The sequence below is a fragment of the Zootoca vivipara genome, chromosome 3 (genome assembly GCF_965207765.1).
Source record: "Zootoca vivipara chromosome 3, rZooViv2.hap1.1, whole genome shotgun sequence".
Classification (NCBI taxonomy): domain Eukaryota; kingdom Metazoa; phylum Chordata; class Lepidosauria; order Squamata; family Lacertidae; genus Zootoca; species Zootoca vivipara.
In genome coordinates, this window is record NC_142586.1 from 81,930,746 (window position 1) to 81,952,811 (window position 22,066).

General features: G+C 46.1%; 2 protein-coding genes across 11 annotated transcripts in view; both read left to right on the forward strand.

Annotated features, from left to right (window-relative positions):
• Nucleotides 1-8,030: 8,030 nt before the first annotated feature.
• MYMX (myomixer, myoblast fusion factor) lies at nt 8,031-9,180 on the forward strand. Of its 2 annotated transcripts, none has more exons than XM_035108180.3 (2): nt 8,031-8,162; nt 8,615-8,975. In XM_035108180.3, exon 2 carries the CDS (start codon nt 8,642-8,644, stop codon nt 8,831-8,833), a length of 192 nt encoding a protein of 63 aa, XP_034964071.1. In that variant the 5' UTR covers nt 8,031-8,162; nt 8,615-8,641; the 3' UTR covers nt 8,834-8,975. The 2 variants fall into 2 exon arrangements, 1 of the variants encoding a protein (XP_034964071.1); XR_015949349.1 differs by lacking the exon at nt 8,031-8,162 and adding an exon at nt 9,053-9,180 and having other exon boundaries at nt 8,501-8,907.
• A 69-nt stretch (nt 9,181-9,249) lies between these two features.
• Nucleotides 9,250-22,066, forward strand: part of LOC118081770 (uncharacterized) — a 47,294-nt gene continuing 34,477 nt past the window's right edge. For 6 of the 9 annotated variants that reach the window (XM_088667353.1, XM_035108176.3, XM_035108175.3 and 3 more), the window contains exons 1-4: nt 9,503-10,055; nt 14,554-14,658; nt 19,868-20,029; nt 21,498-21,629. In XM_088667353.1, the coding sequence (XP_088523479.1) occupies nt 9,645-10,055; nt 14,554-14,658; nt 19,868-20,029; nt 21,498-21,629 (810 nt within the window). In that variant the 5' untranslated portion in view covers nt 9,503-9,644. Of the gene's footprint in view, nt 10,056-12,070; nt 12,099-14,553; nt 14,659-19,867; nt 20,030-21,497; nt 21,630-22,066 lie in introns of those variants that run through there. The other 3 variants (XM_035108174.3, XM_088667352.1, XM_035108178.3) reach the window with 3 other exon arrangements.

The window sequence follows — 22,066 nt, forward strand, 5'->3', positions numbered from 1 at the left end:
AAATTAAGGGGTAGGGTGGAAAGGTGGGTAAGATAGGAAAGCTGCTATAGTGGGTGGGAGCTTAAAAGGGTATTGTTGGGGGAAATGTAGGAATTAAATTAAAGGAATTAAAGGAATCATAAACAGTCTGATTGATGTCCTGATATATTGTATTTAAAGTGTCGTTTTTCATCACATGATTTCAAGCTGTGCTTTACAAATAGGGTAACTGGTGCAGTCAACTTCGAACAGCTTTTGAATTAGACATGCCTTTAAGATGTATTAATTGAGAAAACCATTATAATTGTTTATTACATTTATGTGGCTGCCCATCAGTAACAGTTCCTGGGCCACTTACAAAATATTAATCTAATACAGAAATATTATCAAAAATTCACAAACTATCTGCATGAAGATAATATAATTATTTAATAGGTTGACTAATTTATTAACAGTTCAAAGACAACGCACAAGTTGTCTTTACACATAACATTTAAAACACCAGTGTTCCATAGCTAAGTTGGAATCTGCACACACATAAAAAAAACACTGTGAAAATGTTTTTTAAAAAAACATTTTGAAAAATACATTAAATTTGGCATAGCTCACTGTAGCCATCTAGTGTCACATTTGTATATGGGATTTTACAACACATTTAAAACCTTTTATTTGCAGCTGTATATCTGAGTCCTAAGATGGCTTTCCATGCTGCTGTTTGGTGAATAAAAAGTTTATCCAAAGCATTTCAGAACCTCTGGTGGCAATCTTGGCAGAGTAGCTAAAATTTAGATTTGACCTTACAATTATAATTGCTATGAGGCCCATTGGTGATAATAAATTAGGCCCGTATTTCCAGATGATAGCAATGCCAATTTATTCCCTACCATCTGTTTTGGCAAATGTTTTATGAGAACCTTTTTCTTGCTTTCCTAGCTTTTATACCATTGCAAACCAAGAAGGACAACTCTTCCTATCGGTGGAAAACTGTTCCTGAGCTTGTGGTAAGACTTTATGTGATATATCCTGTCCCACAGAATCACCCAGACATTTCAGTCAATTAACCAGGGCAGAATATGGAGGCGAGTGGCTGTTTTCATGTGAACAAGCCCTTAGAGGTCAATCAGTTTGTAAACAATTAGGGAACTTAAGTCATGATAAGCTGAGCCTGAGCTGTAGAATGTCATCTCCAAAAGAGAGTGCTTAAACTACGCCGTTTTAATGCCATTATTTGCATGATCTGGATGGCAAATGATATCTTGATTAGTCTGCCTCTCTGCTTGAGAGGTGCTATAATTTTGACATTGTCAACAAATACGAACCTATGTGGATGGAGAGGATTCGGTAGCCTCAGTGGCTAGAAATGTACTTTGGTAGCTATGACTGGTATGACAATATATATATTGGAGTGACTGCAGCAACCCAGTCAGATGGGTGGGGTATAAATAGTATAACAACAACAACAACGGAATAGGACATCCCTATTTTCATCAGAGAAATGCTGGAGGGTATGAGCACAGCTACCAGCAGGAATGAAAGAAACCCTGTCAGCACATAAACACCTCTGCTCAGAGAACTGTGTTGCTTGCTGATGTGTTACTGGACCAAATTCAAGGTGTTGCTGTTAGTATATAAAGCCACTAACAGCTTGGGACCAGTTTACATGCAGAAGCAACTTACTCCATGTTGTTGTTGTTTAGTCGTTTAGTCGTGTCCGACTCTTCGTGACCCCATGGACCATAGCACGCCAGGCACTCCTGTCTTGCACTGCCTCCCGCAGTTTGGTCAAAACTCATGTTGGTAGCTTTGAGAACACTGTCCAACCATCTCGTCCTCTGTCTTCCCCTTCTCCTAGTGCCCTCAATCTTTCCCAACATCAGGGTCTTTTCCAGGGAGTCTTCTCTTCTCATGAGGTGGCCAAAGTATTGGAGCCTCAGCTTCACGATCTGTCCTTCCAGGGAGCACTCAGGGCTGATTTCCTTAAGAATGGATAGGTTTGATCTTCTTGCAGTCCATGGGACTCTCAAGAGTCTCCTCCAGCACCATAATTCAAAAGCATCAATTCTTCGGCGATCAGCCTTCTTTATGGTCCAGCTCTCACTTCCATACATCACTACTGGGAAAACCATAGCTTTAACTATACGGACCTTTGTCGGCAAGGTGATGTCTCTGCTTTTTAAGATGCTGTCTAGGTTTGTCATTGCTTTTCTCCCAAGAAGCAGGCGTCTTTTAATTTCGTGACTGCTGTCACCATCTGCAGTGATCAAGGAGCCCAAGAAAGTAAAATCTCTCACTGCCTCCATTTCTTCCCCTTCTATTTGCCAGGAGGTGATGGGACCAGTGGCCATGATCTTGGTTTTTTTGATGTTGAGCTTCAGACCATAATTTGCGCTTTCCTCTTTCACCCTCATTAAAAGGTTCTTTAATTCCTCCTCGCTTTCTGCCATCAAGGTTGTGTCATCTGCATATCTGAGGTTGTTGATATTTCTTCCGGCAATCTTAATTCCGGCTTGGGATTCATCTAGTCCAGCCTTTCGCATGATGAATTCTGCATATAAGTTAAATAAGCAGGGAGACAATATACAACCTTGTCGTACTCCTTTCCCAATTTTGAACCACTCAGTTGTTCCATATCCAGTTCTAACTGTAGCTTCTTGTCCCACATAGAGATTTCTCAGGAGACAGATGAGGTGATCAGGCACTCCCATTTCTTTAAGAACTTGCCATAGTTTGCTGTGGTCGACACAGTCAAAGGCTTTTGCATAGTCAATGAAGCAGAAGTAGACGTTTTTCTGGAACTCTCTAACTTACTCCATATATCCCCACAATGCAACAGTACTTACACTTTGGAACTCCCTGGCTGTTGACATCAAGCAGGCATTGGCGTAGTAATGGGGGGCGGGGGGGTGCAGATCCAGGGCTGACCACCTCCGACAGCTGCTGCTGCCGCGCAACATGGCCATCGCCATCGAGGAGAAGCCCCGATGCTTCTCACCCAGGGCCTGCAGGAGATGATAGGATTCGGGAATGTGTCCAGAGCACAAGCTGTGCGCGCATGCGACGCATGACACATGCGCACGATGGACACCCCCACCCCCCAGCGGGGTACCTTCGGGTTTGCCGCCCCGGGCAGCCAGGCAGCCAGGCGGCTAGCTATGCCGCTGCAAGCAGGCACTTTTGCTATATAATGTTTTCAGTGCCTGCTTTAACATTTTTGTATAGGAAAGCCTATTGAAATATGTAGAAACTGCATGTGTTTTAATCTGTGTTTAGTTTACTGTTGCATTTAATTAGTTTTTAAAAATTTATTTTAAAAAAACCGTTTTTAACAGTCTTTTATTGGCAATTTTAATGCTTTAGTTTGTTTTTTGTAAATCACTTTGAGGCTTTATTACAATCAAGCAGTATATAAATTTTATTAAATAATACGAATACCAAAAAAATAAGAGAGCAAGGGATGCAGGCAAAGCTGGCATAAGGCTTGCTGCAGTCAAACTGACCCATCTTGCCCCTGAGGCTCATCGGCTATCCCCTAGCCCAGGCCACAGCAGTTTGCAAATGAGCCTATAGGCCCCAAAAGTTTGGCAAGCTCTACACTAACTAATCCTGTTCAGGAAAGAGCTCTTGCAAATTTTACTGAGAATCCGCCTCCTTCTAGCCTCAGTCTCCAAGTGCTTCCTGTTCAGTGCAGTCACAGTATTGCAGATGATTTCTTTCCTTAACTGGTCTTTAAATAGAGCAATTCTTTTTCCTTATGGTCAGATGTTAATTACTGGTTTTCTCTCGTTTTCTCCTGCTCTTTTGTTTCAAAATTGAGCATTTTCAGAAAGACAAAGTAAAATAATGAAAGGAAACCAGTAATTAAGGGCAGTGGAAAGCAAGAACAAGCTAAGAATGGTCCAGTTCATCAGCAATGGCTTGCTGCGCTGAACAGGAAGCAATCAGAGGCAGACACCACAAAATGGTGTCTAATTAAAGACACAATAGCCCTGGAAAACCTCAGTGGTATTTTGCCTGTCCGCACTGGATAGACCGATGCTACAAGTGCCCTTTAACCATGAAAACGATAAGCACAAATCAAGTTGAATATAGATGGAAGGACAACATGGGGGTGTGGCGAAATTGAACACAATAGGTTGGCAAAATCATCTGGATTCCCTGCAAAAAAGCAAGTGAACAATTGCAGACTGCATAGCTAGATTGGAAACAAACTGACATCTCCTTTTGTCACAAAATTCCAATTTGGAATTCCAATACTGTACAAAAAGCCCTTATCTGGCTACCATTATGTCACCAGACATGCTACAAAGAAATGGAAAAAAGAAACACATTATCACTACTAGCTTTACCTAACATACAGACAACTGGTCCCAGTGGGCAGCACCAGAAAAAAAGGGGATGAGGCACATAGAAGGGGCAAGGTATATTTACAAGCAAGTGATTTATATCTCTCATAGATGTGTTAGTTGAGATTCTTGCATTGCAGGGAGCTGGACTAGATGACCCTTCCCTTCCAACTCTACAGTTCTGTGATAGTACGTCCCACACATTAAGATCTCTGAAAGAAAAACCACCATATATGTTACAGACAGGAGACCAGCAATAGAGGGACAAGGTGGGGTTGAGCTCATTTTGGGGGGAAATGCTTGCTTTCCGCCCTCCCGCAACATGATGGGTCTTCCCAAAAGCAACCCATGTGGCTTATTGGAAACCCATTGGTTTCCAAATAGTTTTATTGTGTTATGTTATTACATTGTTGCACACCATTCCAAGCTATGAGCAGTGCGGGATTCCAGGGGCTCCAGCCACTCATCCAGGGTTTGTGTTTCCTTTTGGAAATGAGGCACAGTGGAGACTGAGGTGTCTTCATGATATATGGTTTATTTACACATATATACAACCTGAGCCTATGATGGAAGGTTCACAGCATAAACATTCCAAGATAGTTTTGCTTCTTCTATAGCTGCAGCCCTGAATAAACCATTATGCTCTATCTGCTGCTTTGCTTCTCCCAGACACATAACTCCTAACTCTAACTTCTCCAAGTTCTGGCTTTATCTGTTGAAGGAAAGTCCTCACTCCTTCCTCATCTCACACCAAGACCCTTTTGATCCTTGGTTGTCTTAACAGCCCATCAACCAGGAGGCTCCCCTGGCTGAATTAGCTTTTAGCACTTGCTAAATTGAGGGACAGGGCCGTCTCAAGCAGGTTGGGCGCCCTGGTGCCGTCGCGCGTAGATCACTCTGGCGCCCCCGCCCTGGTGGGTGGGTGGACGCAGTGCGCAGCACCTGCCTGCCAGCCCGGCGCCCTGGGCCATCGAGACTACCCCTACACCTGGGCCTGTTGAGGGATTAAGATAATCTGTCACTGTTTTAACACCCCAAGGCTTCATTAGATTCTAACACTTTGCTGAATCCAGGGATTATAGTGATCTGGCAATTTAAAGAGGCCTTTAATTAAATTCTAACACTTACTGATTCCATGAGTTTAGAAGTGTCTAGCACTTACAAGCTCATAACAATATATATATATTAATCACATTCAAGGCGGAATTCTTTTGTTGTTGAAACATAGTCAGGATGTCAGACAGAATTTCCTAATAAAAGCAAGATGTTTCCCTGTCTGGTGCAGAAACAGCTGTAGCAGTACTCTGATTACAGTGAAATAATATTTTTTTGCAGTGACTTTGGCATAACTTTTGAAATAAATTTGGCATAACTTTTGAAATAGCAAATATATTTACAAAGCATCATCATAGTGAATCGGTATTCTTCTGTATACTGTTCAGTAGCATGGCTTTCCATGGATTTTGTCAAACATGCACAAGGAGAGGGTGCCAGTGGATGCAGACAGTCCCACTCTCAACTGTCTCCATGTGACATGTATGATGCTTTAATCACACTTGTAGGTTTTTCACTATGGGAACATTCATATGTGCAGCCAATTGTGATACACAAAACAAAAAAACCCAGTTGTCATAGTGTTCACATTACTTTGGATGCATGAGGGGAAGGGAGGAGATCATGTACACTCGCCCAACCCAAGCATGTGGGGCTTTAAATGTGAAATCTACACAAGCACAAACTTGATGGCTATAAATCTGTGTTCACTGCACACTTGTGTCTGTCTTAACACTTAAAAGAGCACTCATGCCAGGATAGCATATCTGTCATGTGTTGCAATAAATCTGTCTTTTTAAAAAACTAGTTCAGTACTGGTTTTATTTTGAATTGCGTGGGGGCAGTGCACCATAATCTTTTTAGTGCTTAGGGGCTCTGGAGGTCTTAATTTGGCCCTACTCGCATGCCTATAAATTCATGTTTCTAATTGCACGTGCAAAGAAGGCAGATTCAAGTAGGTGGAGGGGAAAGGGCCTGCTGATACGCTTATGCTGCCCCTCTGTGTGTCTGTTCAGATGGAAGCCCTGCCCAAAGGCCTATACAAGCAGGGCTGGATTTAGGTTTGATAAGCCCCTAAGCTACTGAAGGTAATGTGGCTCTTTATATGCCCAGGTGTCCTTTGTCAACAAATTGTTGCTGTTTTTTTTTTGTGTTGAATATATGCTATATGGTATTTACTTACACAACACAAAACACTGTTGCTGTATACAGTATGTAGGTTTTATTTTGTTTTTTATCTTATATTTTGGAAATATACATCGTTTTTTTTCTTTAATTTTTTTGCCCCCCCCCAAGAGAGTGGGGCCCTTAGCTATAGCTTGTTTAGCTTATATGTAAATGTATAATACAAGCCGCAGTTGAAATTACTCCAGATAAGTGTCTTCTGCCCAATTGTGTGAAGAGCAAATACAGTGGTACCTCGGTTTATGAACACAATTGGTTCCAGAAGTCTGTTCATAAACTGAAGCGTTCATAAACTGAAGCGAACTTTTCCATTGAAAGTAATGGAAAGTGAATGAATCCGTTCCAGACGGGTCCGTGAAGTACTTAAACTGAAGCGTTCATAAACTGAAACATGGGTGTAATTGGTTCCGGAAGTCTGTTCATAAACTGAAGCGTTCATAAACTGAAGCGAACTTTCCCATTAAAAGTAATGGAAAGTGAATTAATCCGTTCCAGATGGGTCCGCGGCGTTCATAAACTGAAAATTCATAAACCGAGGTGTTCATAAACCGAGGTTCCACTGTACCGAGAAACTCTCTCACAATGAACGCTCCCCCCTCCCCATCACGCTGCGCTCAGCGCGCATTGGGGCTGCGGGCGGCTCCGGAACAGCAGCCCCTGAAAAGGGCCGGGGCGCCGCAGGAGCGAGCGCGGATCCTCGGCCAGGCCGGGAGCGAGCGACAATCAGCGATCCGGGCTCCGTCCCAGCCTCTGGCCGTCCAGCGCTGTAGTCCCGCCTCCCCTGCCCGGAGGCTGCTGGAGTCCGTGTTCTCCGTTGCCATAGCGCCCGGGGAAGTTTCCTTTCCGAGTCCCCGCGCTTTGAGCCTATCCTTGTGGAATTCAATTGCATCATCGCCTCCGATGCGCTCAGTTGCTAAGACAACTCTGGGCACTTGCAGGGATCGTTCCTCTCTCCTCCGCCCGCCCGCTCGCCCTTCCCCTAGATTCCAGCGGCCCGCGCGCTAGGCGGCAGGAGAGGACGCGCAGCAATAAGCAGGGGAAGCGGGCTCTTGGGTTTCCTCCGATAGGACAAGAGGCGGGAAAGCGAAGAACCTTCCCGCGCGCAGTTCTGTTCTATAACCCCATCCTCTAGCTAGCAAGAGGCTGGTGGCCGGATTACATTACTTCCCGCGCAATTTTATAGCTTCACTTTAGGCGAACGTGCGCGCACGCTTTAAAAGGGAAAATGCAATTCAAGCATACGCATGAGATTGCAAAAGAAAAGGAAAAAAAGAGGGGGGAAAGTTTGCCCTATCCTTTTCTCCCGTGGCTCGCAGGTGCCTAGAACTCCCTCGGGCTGCTTGCAACTAACCCGAAGAAGAGAGCGCGAGCTGCAGCGGCGTGCGCGTCTGAGTGAGGCGCTGAGGCGGCTCCTGTTGTCTTTAACAACCTCCCCACGGGCAGAAATCCAGCAAGCGACACGTTCCTCAGTACGGCTGCCTCGCGCTGGGAAAAGCTCTTCACCTGTTGAATTTCTGTCGCGCGGCCGTTCAAAGGCGCCGGAGAGGCGCGTCATGCCAGCTGCTGCCTGAGTCCTTTCCCGCATGGCGCGCGACGGGATGGGTGCGCCCTTTCGTTGCCTTGTCTCGGAGGCGTCCCTCCTCTCCCCTCCTCAATCCGTGCTCCTTTCCCCCAGCTGCACCCCGAACCTCCTCCGGGAAGCGGCCGACCTCCACCCCCAGGAGGGAGGGAGGCTGCGCGTTTTTTTGGAAGCCGTCTTTTCCCCTTTGCCCAAGCCGCATTACCTCATGCTAAAGAACTCCCTGCCTGAAGGGCTGGGCTAAATATCGGGACTGGAACCGGGAGTGGGAGAGAAGTGAAGACGGGGCCAGGAGGGAAAGGGAGAAAAGGAAACAGGCCCGCTTGAACCGGGGGGGGGAAGCTTCTTCCTTTCCTTACTTCCTTCCCTCCCTCCCTCCCTTCCCCTCTTGCTTTCGGCCGCCGAGCAGGATGCGCGCCTTTCCGTGCCGCGGCTGCTCTGACCGCGGTGTGTGTCTCTGTGCCTCCCCTCGCAGGTCTCCGCCGAGCGCCCGGAGCGCAGCATGCCCGCCCCGCTGCTCGCCCTCCTGCTTCTGCGCACCCTGCTGACTCGCCTGCTGCTGGTGGCTCGCCAGCGCCTCCTGCCGCTGCTCCGGCGCCTGGGGGCCCGCCTGACTTCCCAGCAGTCCCGCGAGGCGCTCCTCACCTGCCTCCTCTGCGTCCTCAACCTGCGCAAGAAGGTGGACGACGCCTGAGGCGAGTTCTGCAGGGAGACGCCAAGGAGAAGGGGCGGCCGCAGCAGCAGCAGCAGAAGCCCCCAACTTTGCAGGTAGGTAGCCCCATCGCCACCACCTGTCGTCCTCGCCGCCGCCGCCACTCATGCAGAGACTTTCGAAGTAGAGCAGCACCCCAAAGAGCGAGGAGGAAACCGACGTCACCCCGCGCTGCAGCCAATTTTTTCCCTCTCTCTCCAGCATATGAAGGGACACTTTTAGCTTCTGGGTGAGTGCGTGTGGAGAAGGAGCTGTTCTCCGCCTGCCAAAGGAGAGGGAGAGCAATCAGGGAGCAATCAGCAACTCCAACCCTCCCAAGGAAGAAGATTTAATTTCTGATCTCATTTCTCAAGATCCACCCCCAGACAAAACTCTTCCAGCTTCAAGCCTCTCCGAATGCTTTTCTCCTCTTCGCTTTGAAGCCAGGACCAAGCTCCCACCCACAACCCCGCACTCATGGTCTTTTCATTTCTGGTGGAGAATTATGGATGGGGAAGCAAAGCACCACCACCATCGCTGACCAGAGGCCTGGCGTGGTGGTAGCAGCGTGATTTCTCAGGCCTGGAAGCCGAAGAAGTCTGGAAGTCCCCTTCCGTCAGACATTTCCAAGCAAGCTTCTGAGAGAGTTCCCAGGAGGACTGAACCCAACGGGGCAAGTTCTGCATCTGCATGGTTCAGAAGAGGCTGGAGAAGAATCTCTTGTGACTTTGCCATGTGTTTTATAGTCTCTTGTTAGAGTTCAGGACTGGTGGCCCACTCTCCCCTTCCCTTTCCCCTGTTTCCTGTGTGGCCAATGCGAGGGGGAGAAATGTCTGGCAGCAGAGCAAGGAAGGTCCAGCCGTTCACTATTACCACCAAGCTTTCCCTACCCAAGTGCTCCCTGGACTTTCCAGGAGACAGCTGCCCCGACATAGCTGCTCTGGATAATCACGCCCTGCACCAAAACCTCAATGAGCGTGTGTCTCTATATCTGACTCGGGCTTCTCCCGTGTCCTCTGAGGGTAGGTTTGACAGCACCAGCCCCATTGAGGTGGCCACCAATGAAGATCGCATCAACCGCAACTCTCTGTCCCGCTCCATCAAGAAAATCACCTTGTCCAACTGGCACGGAGAACCTAATCCAGGGGAGGAAACATCAACTCATACCCATTGTGAGAGGAACTGCAACAATAACAACTGCAGAACAGGGAAAGCACAGTTTAAGGTAAGGTCTTTTATATTCTTCCCCTGCCTTGCTTTGTTTTGTTTTGTTTTGTTACACTAGAGTGCATTGCTCCACTCTATATCACAGTCACATCAGGCCTCACCTCTCCCTTGATTTTAGGGTCCTCTGAGAAGACACTATAAGTAGATGAAGGGGTGGTTATGTGTGGGTCAATTTGCGTCTCAAGGGTTTTTCAAAGCTTAAGTTTCCCCCTTTTTATCTGTTGAGGAAGATTATCTTGAGAGCTTTGATCGCCTGAGACTAAGGAAGCAGAATTACTCCTCATATCATGGTAGAAAATAATTCTGAACAAGGGACAGTTGGAGGTGATGATGTCATCTTTTTCTGTAGTGATAAGATGAAACAAAGCACCTGCCTCCCTTGAACCACCACTGAAGTTTCCTTCATTATCATATTTTGCAGTGTCTGATGGTAGTTTTATGCAGATGGATCGATAGCAGCAGCACCAGCCTTGCTTGTCAGAGATAGCTGTAGATCCTGGATAGTTTAATCCCTATTTTGATTACAATGGCTTTTCCATACAACCCTTCCCAAAACTGGGAACAGAGCCCAGGGATTTCTAGTTCTGCCTTGCCTTCTATTATATCATTTCTATTCCATCTCTTATCTGTTGGATACATCTGCCTTTTTGGATGGCCTGTGGATGATGTAGTGAGAAAGCAACTAGCTGAGCATGGTACGGCAAGCCCAGGAAAGGCTGCCCATATCTTTAGTAAGCCTTTAAGCTTCATTTTTCCGTCATGCTTCGCCCACAGGCATGTCAATGATGGGCAGGTTTTTATAGGGGTAGTGAACACAGGGATGCTGGTAAAGGCTTGGAGGTACGCAGTTGAAAGACTTTGTACTTTTTTGCAGCAGTGGTTCCTGGGCTTGAAAGAAAAGGCAGTCTGCATTCTGGTGCAGCCTTTGACCTTTGTAATCCAGAGTCTCTCTACATCAGGCATGTCAAACCTGCGGCCCTCCAGATGTTTTGGCCTACAACTCCCATGATCCCTAGCTAGCAGGACCAGTGGTTGGGGAAGATGGGAATTGTAGTCCAAAACATCTGGAGGGCCGCAGGTTTGACATGCCTGCTCTACATAGTATTGTGCCAGTGCTTAAAAACCATACCCAGAGTTGCTTTCATTTCTTGCTCAGGCTTGTGTTGTTGTTTTTTGTATACACACAACCCTAGCAATGCCCTTTATTCCTGCTATGCTAGTCCTAGGGTTGTTTTGAGCATATCGGAGGGCTGATTGTTCTGCCTGTGTTTTTAAAGTCTATACAGGGAAGTGCTGGCAAATCGCTGAAAAGATGCATTGTTAGGCAAACTTTATAGAAGCACCTTTTAAAAGTGGATGTCTCTGGATCACAGAAGATCCATTTCCCCATTACAAAGGTGCATTACTTGCAACAGTTTTCTAGCCGTTTCTCTGCAGAACTTTTAAACACTCAGAGAGGAAGAAAGTAACACTGAGACTAACTATCCTCGTGACACATCAGCTTTGTGAAATTATGAAACATGCCCCAATGGGCTAAAGTGAGGACACCCTGCTTATTTCAGTTTTGAGTGAAGTCAAGATTTTGTCAGGTTCTCTGTAGTGTCTGGTAAAGGCATTACCTCATTGTGCTATCTCATAGGCCCCAGGGAAAGCGTCCTCCAAATTGACCTTGACATCTCAGCCAAGAGTCTGTCTATAAAGCCTTCTGTGTTTCCCTGGCATTGAGCCTCATAGGACCCAGGCTAGTTCTTCCTTTGGATAGACATACATTTGCCCTCATTTGTGTAGTCACACCAGGCAGTGGAGGTTCCAGCCAGTCACTTCTCAGTTGCAACCTCTACTTTCCAAATCAACAGAAAGACTAACTCGTTTCTTGTTTTCACATGTGCTCCCGGCTGCTGCTTGTTGGATGGGATGATATGGCAGAGGAGGGAGGGAGTCCTGCCTCCGCAATCCAAGCAGAGCAGCTCTGCAGGAAGGATGAGATCATCTTTGTGCTGACAGCCTTGTTTTCCTGCAGCTGATGGATTGAGGGAGCTTCGTATGTAAATAAAGCACTTATGTCACCTGAAAGCTTATCTCCCATTACTGAGCTCTGGCTGGAGAAGGGCCAAGTGGGTTGTGGTGGGGAATATATGGGCAGGTTTAACCGTGAAGATCTCAGACCACAGGGCACTGTGCCAAACACAGTAACAACCATTCCATAAACAGGATAGGAGCAAAGCATCACCTAATGCACCAATGGGATAGTTGTCCAAGCCGGGAAGTCTAATTTGTTTGTTTGAGCTCCTTATCTCTTGGATGCTTTGATAGTTCAAGCCCCTTTAAATCTTATCTGGGTAACAAAATGTATCCCAAAATCTGTGGTGGAATATTCTTGTTTGTATGTGTTTTGGAGACGAGTAGCCTGGCTTCAGTGGCCTAGCTAATGGTTTTCTTACCCACACACCCACCCACGCCAGATCTCAGATGTACACTCCAGTAATGAACAGAGGGAGTGTACATACTTCAAAGAAATTGTGATATGGTGATTCATACATTTATAAAATACCCCCACCTCCCTGAAGATCTTCTGAGCAGCAAGAAGCTTGTATTGGGCTATCATTTCTTTGCTTGCAAAACTGAGCCCCAAACTTGCATGATCCACCAGAAATCTCCAGAGATTTTGGAGCTCCGTTGGAAATGATGCATTCAAAGCTACTTAACTTGCCCTAACCAGACCCCTCTGCACGTAAATGGCACTTGGGCAGTAGTGCAATTCACAAAAGTTAAAAGTAAGTCCAGAGGGTCTTGCTTCCAAGTAAATGTGCTTAGATTTGTGCTGTTGTAAGCCCAACAATAATTAAACAACCAACAAGCTTATTTAGAAAAGTGCAAGATATTGAATGCTCATATAAGATAGAAATAAACAGCACCAAAAGGCAACATAAACTTCTAATATGTGCTTAAAATGTAGTCATGCTTGAGTGCATTTAAGTGCAAGCTTAACCTCTGCTTTTTGTTCTTATTCCCAGGCCATAGCTTGTCAATATTCTAATATACCCAGTTTAGGGTTCAGAAGCCACCACCACAGTAGCAAACCACCTGCTCTCCTTTGTTCTGAATCATGAACTCTGACAAGCAGTTGTGTTCTCTGGAACCCAATAAATAATGATGATGATGATGATGATGATGCTCCCATGCTGTGTTCCTCCTTTGTTCCTTCCAAAAGAAAGTTCTTCAAGTCTGCTGAGCTCAGTCACAAGCATACTATGGCCACCTCCAGCAAGTCTCCCCTCAAAAAAAATGTAGATTACATACTTTGGGTTGGGTGTTTGGGTGCTGATTTACTGTTCCCCCACAGAAACCTATGGTACTTTGTCTAGCACCATGTCACCTTTGCTTCTAATAACATTGGTTGTTCAGTTGTGTCAATTGCTTATATCCCAATGTGTACATTAAGAAGGTACCTTCCTTTACTGCTAATGGAAGACAAATATAGAGAAAAAAATGTTCTGTGTCGCTGCAGCCATATCCTTCCTGGTTACATTTGACCATTTGTCACTGTTCTGTGCCAGATGTGTTCATTCCTGCTTCCACCACCAACCATAGCTGCCAAGTTCTCCCTTTTTTTTTAAGGGAAATTCCCTTATGCTGAATAGGCTTCCTCGTGAGAAGAGGGAAAACTTGGCAGCTATGCCACCAACTCACCCCACCCCATATGCTAAGTCTTTGGGTACAGGTGAAGAACGTTTCTTCAAATTATTTATTTTGATATTTCAGGCTTTGTGGATAAATGTCTGGCATAGGTAGCGCTGAGTGTTTATGGAGATCTGGATCCTGAGAAAATATAGTTTTGTTAGACTTCAGGGTTTCTGGGTCTTCAGATGACACCTGAAATGTATTGCCTTCCTTTCCCGCTTGATAGCAAATGATATGTAAAGAGAGGCGGTGCAGTCCATTGGCCAGAATGTTATGCTTTTTGAGGTGGCGTTGGATATTAACTTCAGCCACGTGCTTGCTGGGTTGCTTTGGAAAGTAACGTATTAGCTTCTGTACTTCAGATGTAGAATAGGAATAGGTATTGCTTCCATTGCACACTGTTCTTCCAAGAGTGAGAGTGGAACTTAGTGTTGGATAGGCAGTATTTCCAAATATAATAAAGGATTGAAGAGGGTTGCAAAGTGATGAGCCTTTGCTCTGTATTCTCGTGGAGTGGCTGCCTGCAGATTTGTGACACAGTAGCAGCTGGCAGATAGGCTTTGTTGAAATTGTGGTGACCAGCTAGCGTGGGTGTGTGATGCTCACCTAAGAGCGTAATTTGGATGAGACTTTGCTTTATGCTGCAGTTGGGTAAATGTGGTGAAGTCTGCCCCTGAGAAGTTTCCTTTCTTCTTTGCTCTGCCTTTGCATCATGAACAGCCCGTAGTTGTCCCATTCAGGTATTCTCTAATATTCTTCAGAGCTGGATGAGGTTGCACTCTCCTCATCCATTATCTGTTTTCCCCCCTTTTTAGGTCCTTCTCAGAAAAGAGGTGGAAATAGAAGAAGAAAAGCAAGACTCTAAGAGGCCCCAGGCTAGTGGGCATTCTTCATTGGGCAGAGTTGCTCCTCTTCACATGGTATGTGCCTTTATACCCCCTCTAATATAGAAGCCCTTTGTTTGTCGGCCTTGGTGACTGTTTTGAGTCTTTTCAAATGTAAATAAAGGCAAACTCAGTTATAGAATATGGACTGCATGCTTTCATTTTTGTCCTTGTAGAGCAGTGCAGTCAAATGAAGAGGAAGGAATGAGCCCATGTGAATTCCTTGAGTTCCTCGATAGATCATTGAAATCTGAAGGATGCAAAAAACCTTTACAAATTAATTGTCCCTCCACAGTTCCTCTGTACATTATCTACCTATGTAAGTGGAGGTGCACACATTCTGAGGTTTGGATGGGGAGCCTGCAGCCCTCCAGATGCCATTGGACTCTCACTCCCATCAGTTCCAGCCAGCCGGGTCAGTGGCAGGTATGATGGGAGTTGTAGTCTAACAGTATCTGGAGAGCTCAGATTCCCCATCCTGTTATAAGGGCTGCCTGTGTTGCGGCCGTACGTTCTGGCTCTGTTAAAGCATGTACAAAAAGCTACCTGAACCAAGGAAGAGCACATTCAATGAGAAGCTGTGCAAGTGATTCATATTACGGGACCGCCTCTCCTGGTATGCCCTGCAGAGGACCTTAAGGTCCATGAATAACCATAGTTTAGAGGGCCCAGGCCCTAAGGAAGTCAGACTATCCTCCACCAGGGCCAAGGCCTTTTCAGTGATCTCTCCGACCTGGTGGAATGCTCTGTCCCATGAGACCAGGGCCCTACAGGACTTAACCTCCTTCCGCCGGGTCTGTAAGACAGAGCTATTCTGCCTGGCTTTTAATTTGAACTCAGCTTGATCTTTTATTTCCCTTCTCTTCCCCCTTCCCCCTTTTATGAAGATTACCCACTCTGGGACCCCACAGCTAATTCTCCCCTTGCCTCCTTGCTGGCCCAAGTACAACTAATTTAGCCAGCTAGCCCTGGTGACTCTCTAATGTTTATTGCATGGATTTCCCTCAGATTGATTTTTGAACTTTGAATTTTATTGTTATTCGTGCTTTTATACTGTATTTTATGCTGCTTTTATATTGTATTGCAATTAAGTGTTTTAAATTTGTTGTTAGCCCCCCTGAGGCCGGGTTTCTGAACCAGGAAGGGTGGGGTATAAATAAAAATTTATCATTATTATTATTATTATTATTATTATTATATGTGATGTAGAAGTAGCAACAGAAGATATCTTGTGGTGCAGTCCTGAGAACGTTAGCTCAGAAATATTGCCAAGTTCAGTAGAAATTAACCACCAATGTGCCTGCTTAGCTTTGTAGCTTTAGTAATTCGCACGCCACCTTTCCAGGTTTATGGGATCTTGTCTGAAGAGGGAGCTTTCATAGCTCTTCCATGTACAGATGTGTGTTCTTTCAGTGCAGTAAATAAAAATGTAATCTGGGAGACCCTGGTACCAGTTTGCATATTCTTTCAGCTAATTGGCAGCCAGCATAAAGAACCAAAGCATTACCAGTTCATCACTTTCTAATGCATCCTTTGAAAGGCCACCACTCATGCCATGAGAACATGGCATGCCATTTTGTCTGAAGGCACAAGCTAATGGGAAATGTCAGGGTATTGTGCCCGCCTCCAATCTCTCAAAGGCTGTGCCCTACCACAGTCTCTTTTTTGTGTCCTTGTGCAAAGTGTCTTCCTTGTTCATTTCCAGCTTCCCTCGCTGTATCCCACCAGACAGAAATGCAAAGGAAAAAAAGTTCTGGGGAAAATGTCATGGGAGGAAATTAGGTTATGCCTGGGGCGTTTCCACAAGTTTATCATGCAAAAACTGAACAGGACATCATTAGCAGGGTGATAGCTTAGGCTATAAACAACTATACTACTTAGATTAAGGACTCAGTCATCTATATGCTGTAAAGTCCTGTCCCTTTAATAGTGGCTCCCCCCCTCTTGAATAAGAATTAGAATTATTCCTGTTTTCTATAATGTGTCTAGCTGTGATCAATTTATGAGACTGTTGTGCTGCCCCCAGTCTTGATAGGGAGCCACTTTTCCATTGCAGATACTGGTATGTGTGTCCTCACTGACAACCCTATGCCACTTGCTGTCCTCTAGGAACTGTTTCTGTTCAGTCTCTTCTGTTTTCATCCCATATTTGTATTCTGAGACATTTCCATGCCAAACCTTTTGGCTTTCATTCAGGACTCCTTTTTGGATGCCCCTACACAACAACTGGTTCGACAGTGTTGGGGGCCCTCTATGTTTGTAAAAGGTGATGAGAATTCTTTGCTAGACATCTTTTGCTCTAGAGTCATAGCTCAGTGGCAGAGCATCTGCTTTACATGCAGGAGGTCCCAGGTTCAATCCCTGGCACCTCCAGGTAAGGCTTGGGTTGTCCCCTGTCTGAACCCCTGGAGAGCTGCTGCCAGTCAGTGTAGATAGTGATGAACTAGACGGACCAATGGTCTGACTCAGAATAATGCAGCAGCTTTGGTCTCTCCCCTTACCACCTAGTTTACATACACTTACAGGAAAGCTTTATCTCCAGGAATCATTGAGAGGGGTGAAACTGATCATTAAACTGGATTGAAACCAGTTTATGCTTGCAGTGTAGACCTACCCTTAGCATGAACTTCGTTGGGAATATGCGCCCAAGCTTTAATCTTAAAATTGTTATATTTCTGAGTCATGCTCTTCATGCACCATACACCTTCTCTGCTTGAAGGTCTCACATCGCATCTTTCTTAAGTGCTCTGGTATGTGTGCTGTCAGTGTTCTGAATTCAGTAATGTTAAGCTTCTCTTTCCATGCTCTACCATTTAAGAGCAGCCAGTACTGACCTCTCTTCCTGCAGTGGGATTTGAGATACTGTTTACAAATTTAGCCCTCCATGGTAGTTTGCAGCTGGACCTTGGGCTGAGCTTGGAGGAAAGCCATTTCTGCAGTTGGCTGACCTTAGCGGTCTTGGAGTGGTGACAGAACATTGCATCATTTCTGACCACAAGAACAAAGCCTGGAAGAAATCCAGACTTTCTCCCATTTGTTGAGTTACTTAAAATAAGTATCTCTCTAGACTGCTTTTGAGGAGCAGGGTCTGAGCTCATTTGTAAGGCAGGCAGACAAAAAGTCTCCCTGTTTGTTCAGAAGCTCTTTTACCTGAGGGCTGGGAGTTTTGCAGAAATAGGTTTACTTCTGCCGAACCTGAGGGAGGCGAGATGAGATAAAGATAGGGCCTTTCCTCTTCTATGTTTTGCTTAGATGACGCCTTAGGCTTGATCCCTGGCACCTTAGTGGATCTTGAGTAGCAGTGCCAGGAAAGAACTTCTAGAGAGTTTTGTCTTCAACTATACCCCCAGACTTGTTCATATGTGCTGAGAATGATGAACCATTTACTCATTGCATACAAGATTCTTGCAGTGAACGGATAATGCAAAAACACTGTAGGATTTCAGTGGAACCAAGCTTTAAAGATACAGTGCATACATAGCCTAAGGCTCTATCTCACGGGTGTCAAACACAAGGCCCGGGGGCCAAATCCGGCCCGCCAGACCTTGTCATGTGGCCCGCCGAGCGCCCCAGCCAGCGGGACCCAGCAGCGGGACCTTGCTGCTGAAGCGCCGCGCCGACAAAGCGCTGACAAACAGCTAGGGGCGGGGGGGGGGGGGTAGAAAGGCGGCCAGAGCAGCGCTGCATGGAGCGCCCCAAGCCACATCAGGAGAAGGAGGAGGCAGCTCGCCGGGTCAGCGCCCGGCAGCGCCGCACAGAGAGTCCCGAGCCTCTGCGACGCAGCAGTGCTCTGTAGCACTTTGAATCCTCCTCCTCCTCCACACGGCGCTGCTGGCGCAAGCCTCCTCCGGCAAGCCTCCTCCTCCTCCTCCTCCTGCCGCGGCTCAGCCTCATGAACGTGAGCTCAGCAGCGGCTCAGCCTCACGAACGTGCAACTCTGAGGCTTTACGCACTTCTCCTAAAACGGACACCCGCTGCCTCACGCTGCACGGGAAATGCTTTTTGCCCCTGGGTCCCTTCACGCTCTTTTCTGGCGCTGAATTAAGGCGGCGACCCCCCCCTTCCCTTTCTTTCTTCCTCTCTCTCGTTCTTATTCTTTCTTTCCCTCTCCTTCCTTCCTTCCTTCTTTATCTCTGTCTTCTCTCCCTCTTTCTTTTTCTTTCCTTCTTTATTCCTTCTTTCCTACTCTTCTTTCTCTCACCTCTTTCCTTCCTCTCTCCCTCCTGCTCCCTCTTTTCTTTCTTTCTTTCTTTCTTTCTTTCTTCCTTCCTTCCTTCCTTCCTTCCTTCCTTTCTTCCTTCCTTTCTTCCTTCCTTTCTTCCTTCCGTCCTTCCCATCTTTCTTCCTCTCCCTCATTCTTATTCTTTCTTTCCCTCTACTTCCTTCCTTCTTTCTCCCTTTCCGTCTTCCCTCCCTCTTTCTTTTTCTTTTCTTCTTTATTCCCTTCCTTATTTCCTACTCTTCTTTCTCTTCCCTCTTTCCTTCCTTCCTCTCTCCCTCCCACTCCTTCCTTCCTTCCTTCCTTCCTTCCTTCCTTCCTTCCTTCCTTCCTTCCTTCCTCCCTCCCTCCCTCCCTCCCTCCCTCTCCTCCCCTCCCTCTCCCTCTCCCTCTCCCTCTCCCTCTCCTCAGAAACATAGGATGCTGCTTTATACTTCTGGCCCTTAAACCCTGGAACCAGGAGAGCAGCTCCAGTGAGTCAACCTCAGCCAGTCCCTTTGGTGAAGGGTGGTGGCTCACTGGCAGAACATCTGTCCTGCATGCAGAAGGACCCCAGCATCTCCAGGTACTAGTAGCTCTGCAAAGGTCCTGCATGAAACCCTAGCGAGCCTCCACCACCCAGTGCAGTTACCAAAAATCATTTTTCAATAAATTGTACAATAATTGTACATTTGAATATCTACTTGCCATTATTCTGACTATGTTTCTGCTTTCAGAGCTAGTTATTACTTACATTATTACAAAAAACAGTAATAATTGAATGCAGTGACAATAATTTATGATAATAAAGAGTGGACACATAGTCCTACAGATACAACCGGCCCTTTGAGGGTGACCAAACTGCTGATGCGGCCCCTGATGAATTTGAGTTTGACACCCCTGCTCTATCTTGTTGATTAACTTACTTCACAAGGCCGTTAGCTCCAAACCCCCCTGAAGCTCAATTAGGGCATTGCCGCTTCCCTTTTATCAGACTTGGACCAAATCTGAACAAACTTTCTCTTTCCCTCTGTTTCTCTCTCCTAGATGTCAAGCTGTGCTGTTGCAGGTCCCTGGAAGAAGAATGTCAAGAACATACAGGCAGGCGAAGTAGCAGGGCTGAAGCCTTGCCTCCAGAGCAGCCCAGGGCTGGCTGACCTTTCCAAATGGAGCCCTCACATAGCTCAGTTCAACTGTGACATGATGCAGGTAAAAGAAAATGAGATTGGCAGAGGAACAAATTCACTTCAGTGTCTCGGTGGAGCAGGAACATGTTCTGCTCTTCTTTCCCATACTACAGAAGAAAGGAAGGGAAGGCAGCCTTTTCCTTGCCAAAGGTCTTTCCTCTGTTAAAGTGAGAGGAACGTGCAGACGGAAGGAGACAAGGTCCCTTGGCTAGAGGGAGGCTGTTGTTATGGCATGAGGTCATCCTTGGCAGCTGGTCTTTAGGATGGAGGACCAGAGGAGAGGGGGTCAGTCCACAGATATCTGATTTCTTTCCCATCTCTTTGAGGGGAAGGGGGAACAGAATAGCAGTCTCGGCCTGGTGTATGGACATCTAGGTGATAATAAAAGCATATTATTTTTATATCAGAATGTTTGGGTATGTAGCTTTTGTCATGTGACTTCACAGCAGCCCTGTGAGAAAGGTGGCTGTCATTCCTCTCCGTGCCAGGTGTCTTGAACCAGGAACTCTTAGCAATGGGACTCATCCACTTTACTTTCTGCAGCACCATGGCTGGTTGCCACGGTGGTAGAAACAGGAAGCCTGTTACCCATATGGCGCTCAGGAGTTTAGCATTGGCCAGGTGACACAAGGGACCAATTGCATTCCACCTGCTCTTGTAAAGCTGCTAATTCATGCCTGGCTCTTCAATCTGAGCAGCTCAGACTGAACCCAGGCTGAGCTCTTGCACTCCACATAGCAGCTTCTTTGCTCCCCTGATTTCCAGCTCTTGCTAATCCCAAGCACATAGCTGAAACATCTCAGTGCTTGTAGACATGACTATGAGCTTCGTAACTGAAGAGCAGTGTAGATGGATAGTACATAATTAAGAGAAATTAATTCACACTTGTGCCGCTCTCTCGCTCACTGCTTGAAGCATCTACTTAGCATTTTTCCATTATATTGGATTGACGTCTGAAACTTCTGGGGTAGATCTGTGGTGAGGTTAACTCCAGGGCAGCCTTTGCCAACCTGGTGTCCTCCAGATGTTCTGGATCACAACTCTCATGAGTCCCAGCCAGAGCAGCCATCTGTTCACAACATCTGGATGTTGCTTTAGGGGATTATTGGAAGGAAGTCACCTTTTACCCGGTCAGACTGTTTGCCCATCTAGCCCAATATGGTCTTTTCTTGCTGCCAGCAGCTCTCCTGTATATTGAAGAGAGATCTTAACCAACAAACCCAAGCTTTAGTTAAAACAAACAAACAAATGATTAAAAACATTGCAATTCCACAGGGTCACATGCTGTAGCAATGGGGAGTTACATGGAATAATCCTATACTGGGTTTTCTTTAATATCATGCCAGAACAGGCATCTTCTCCATTTTGCCCAAAGTCTCTACTTTCTATCATACAAAATCAGACTTTTGAACTTCCTAATGGAAGTAGAAAGAGTGCTTTCCCCATCTGCTTGTCCAGTTCCCATCTTGGCATTTGTCTTCATGTTTCAGGCTGAGAAATGGGTGCGAGCGAAACTCCGAGACCTGAAGGATGGTTGCAGTATTCAGGAATGGGAGCGGGCAGCTCAGACATTACAAAGAGACATGAAAGACTTCGAGAATACCATGATCAAACTGAACCAGGTACAACAAGGTTTCTGGAAGCCCCCTCTCCCCCCTGTTGAGTCCTTTAGGTTGCAGCCCGGCCCTGAAGAGTGACTTTAATCCTGCTCACCCTTGCTCCCTCTCCTGTAGTCCAACATCTCTGTGTTTTGTCCTGTTTCTGCACTCTTGATTTCTAGTTTCCATGAAATCAGTGCTCTGGCAAGACTGGGTGACTTTTAAGTCCCGCCTCTCCATGGAATGCAGATTCCATGTTAGGGATCGTTAGGAGAGGGACTGAAAATAAAACCATCAGTGTCATAATCTATGCCGAGAGAGCGCACTTGGAACACTGTGCACAGTTTTGATTGCATCACTTCAAGATGGTTATTATCAGAGCTATGGGGAAAACACAGGAGGCAGTGATGGCCACCAACTTGGATGGCTTTAAAATAAGATTAGACAAATTTGTGGAGGAT

What these genes read in the sequence shown, in the direction of transcription:
- MYMX (XM_035108180.3), top strand. Translation starts at nt 8,642, where the DNA reads ATGCCCGCCCCGCTGCTCGCCCTCCTGCTTCTGCGCACCCTGCTGACT.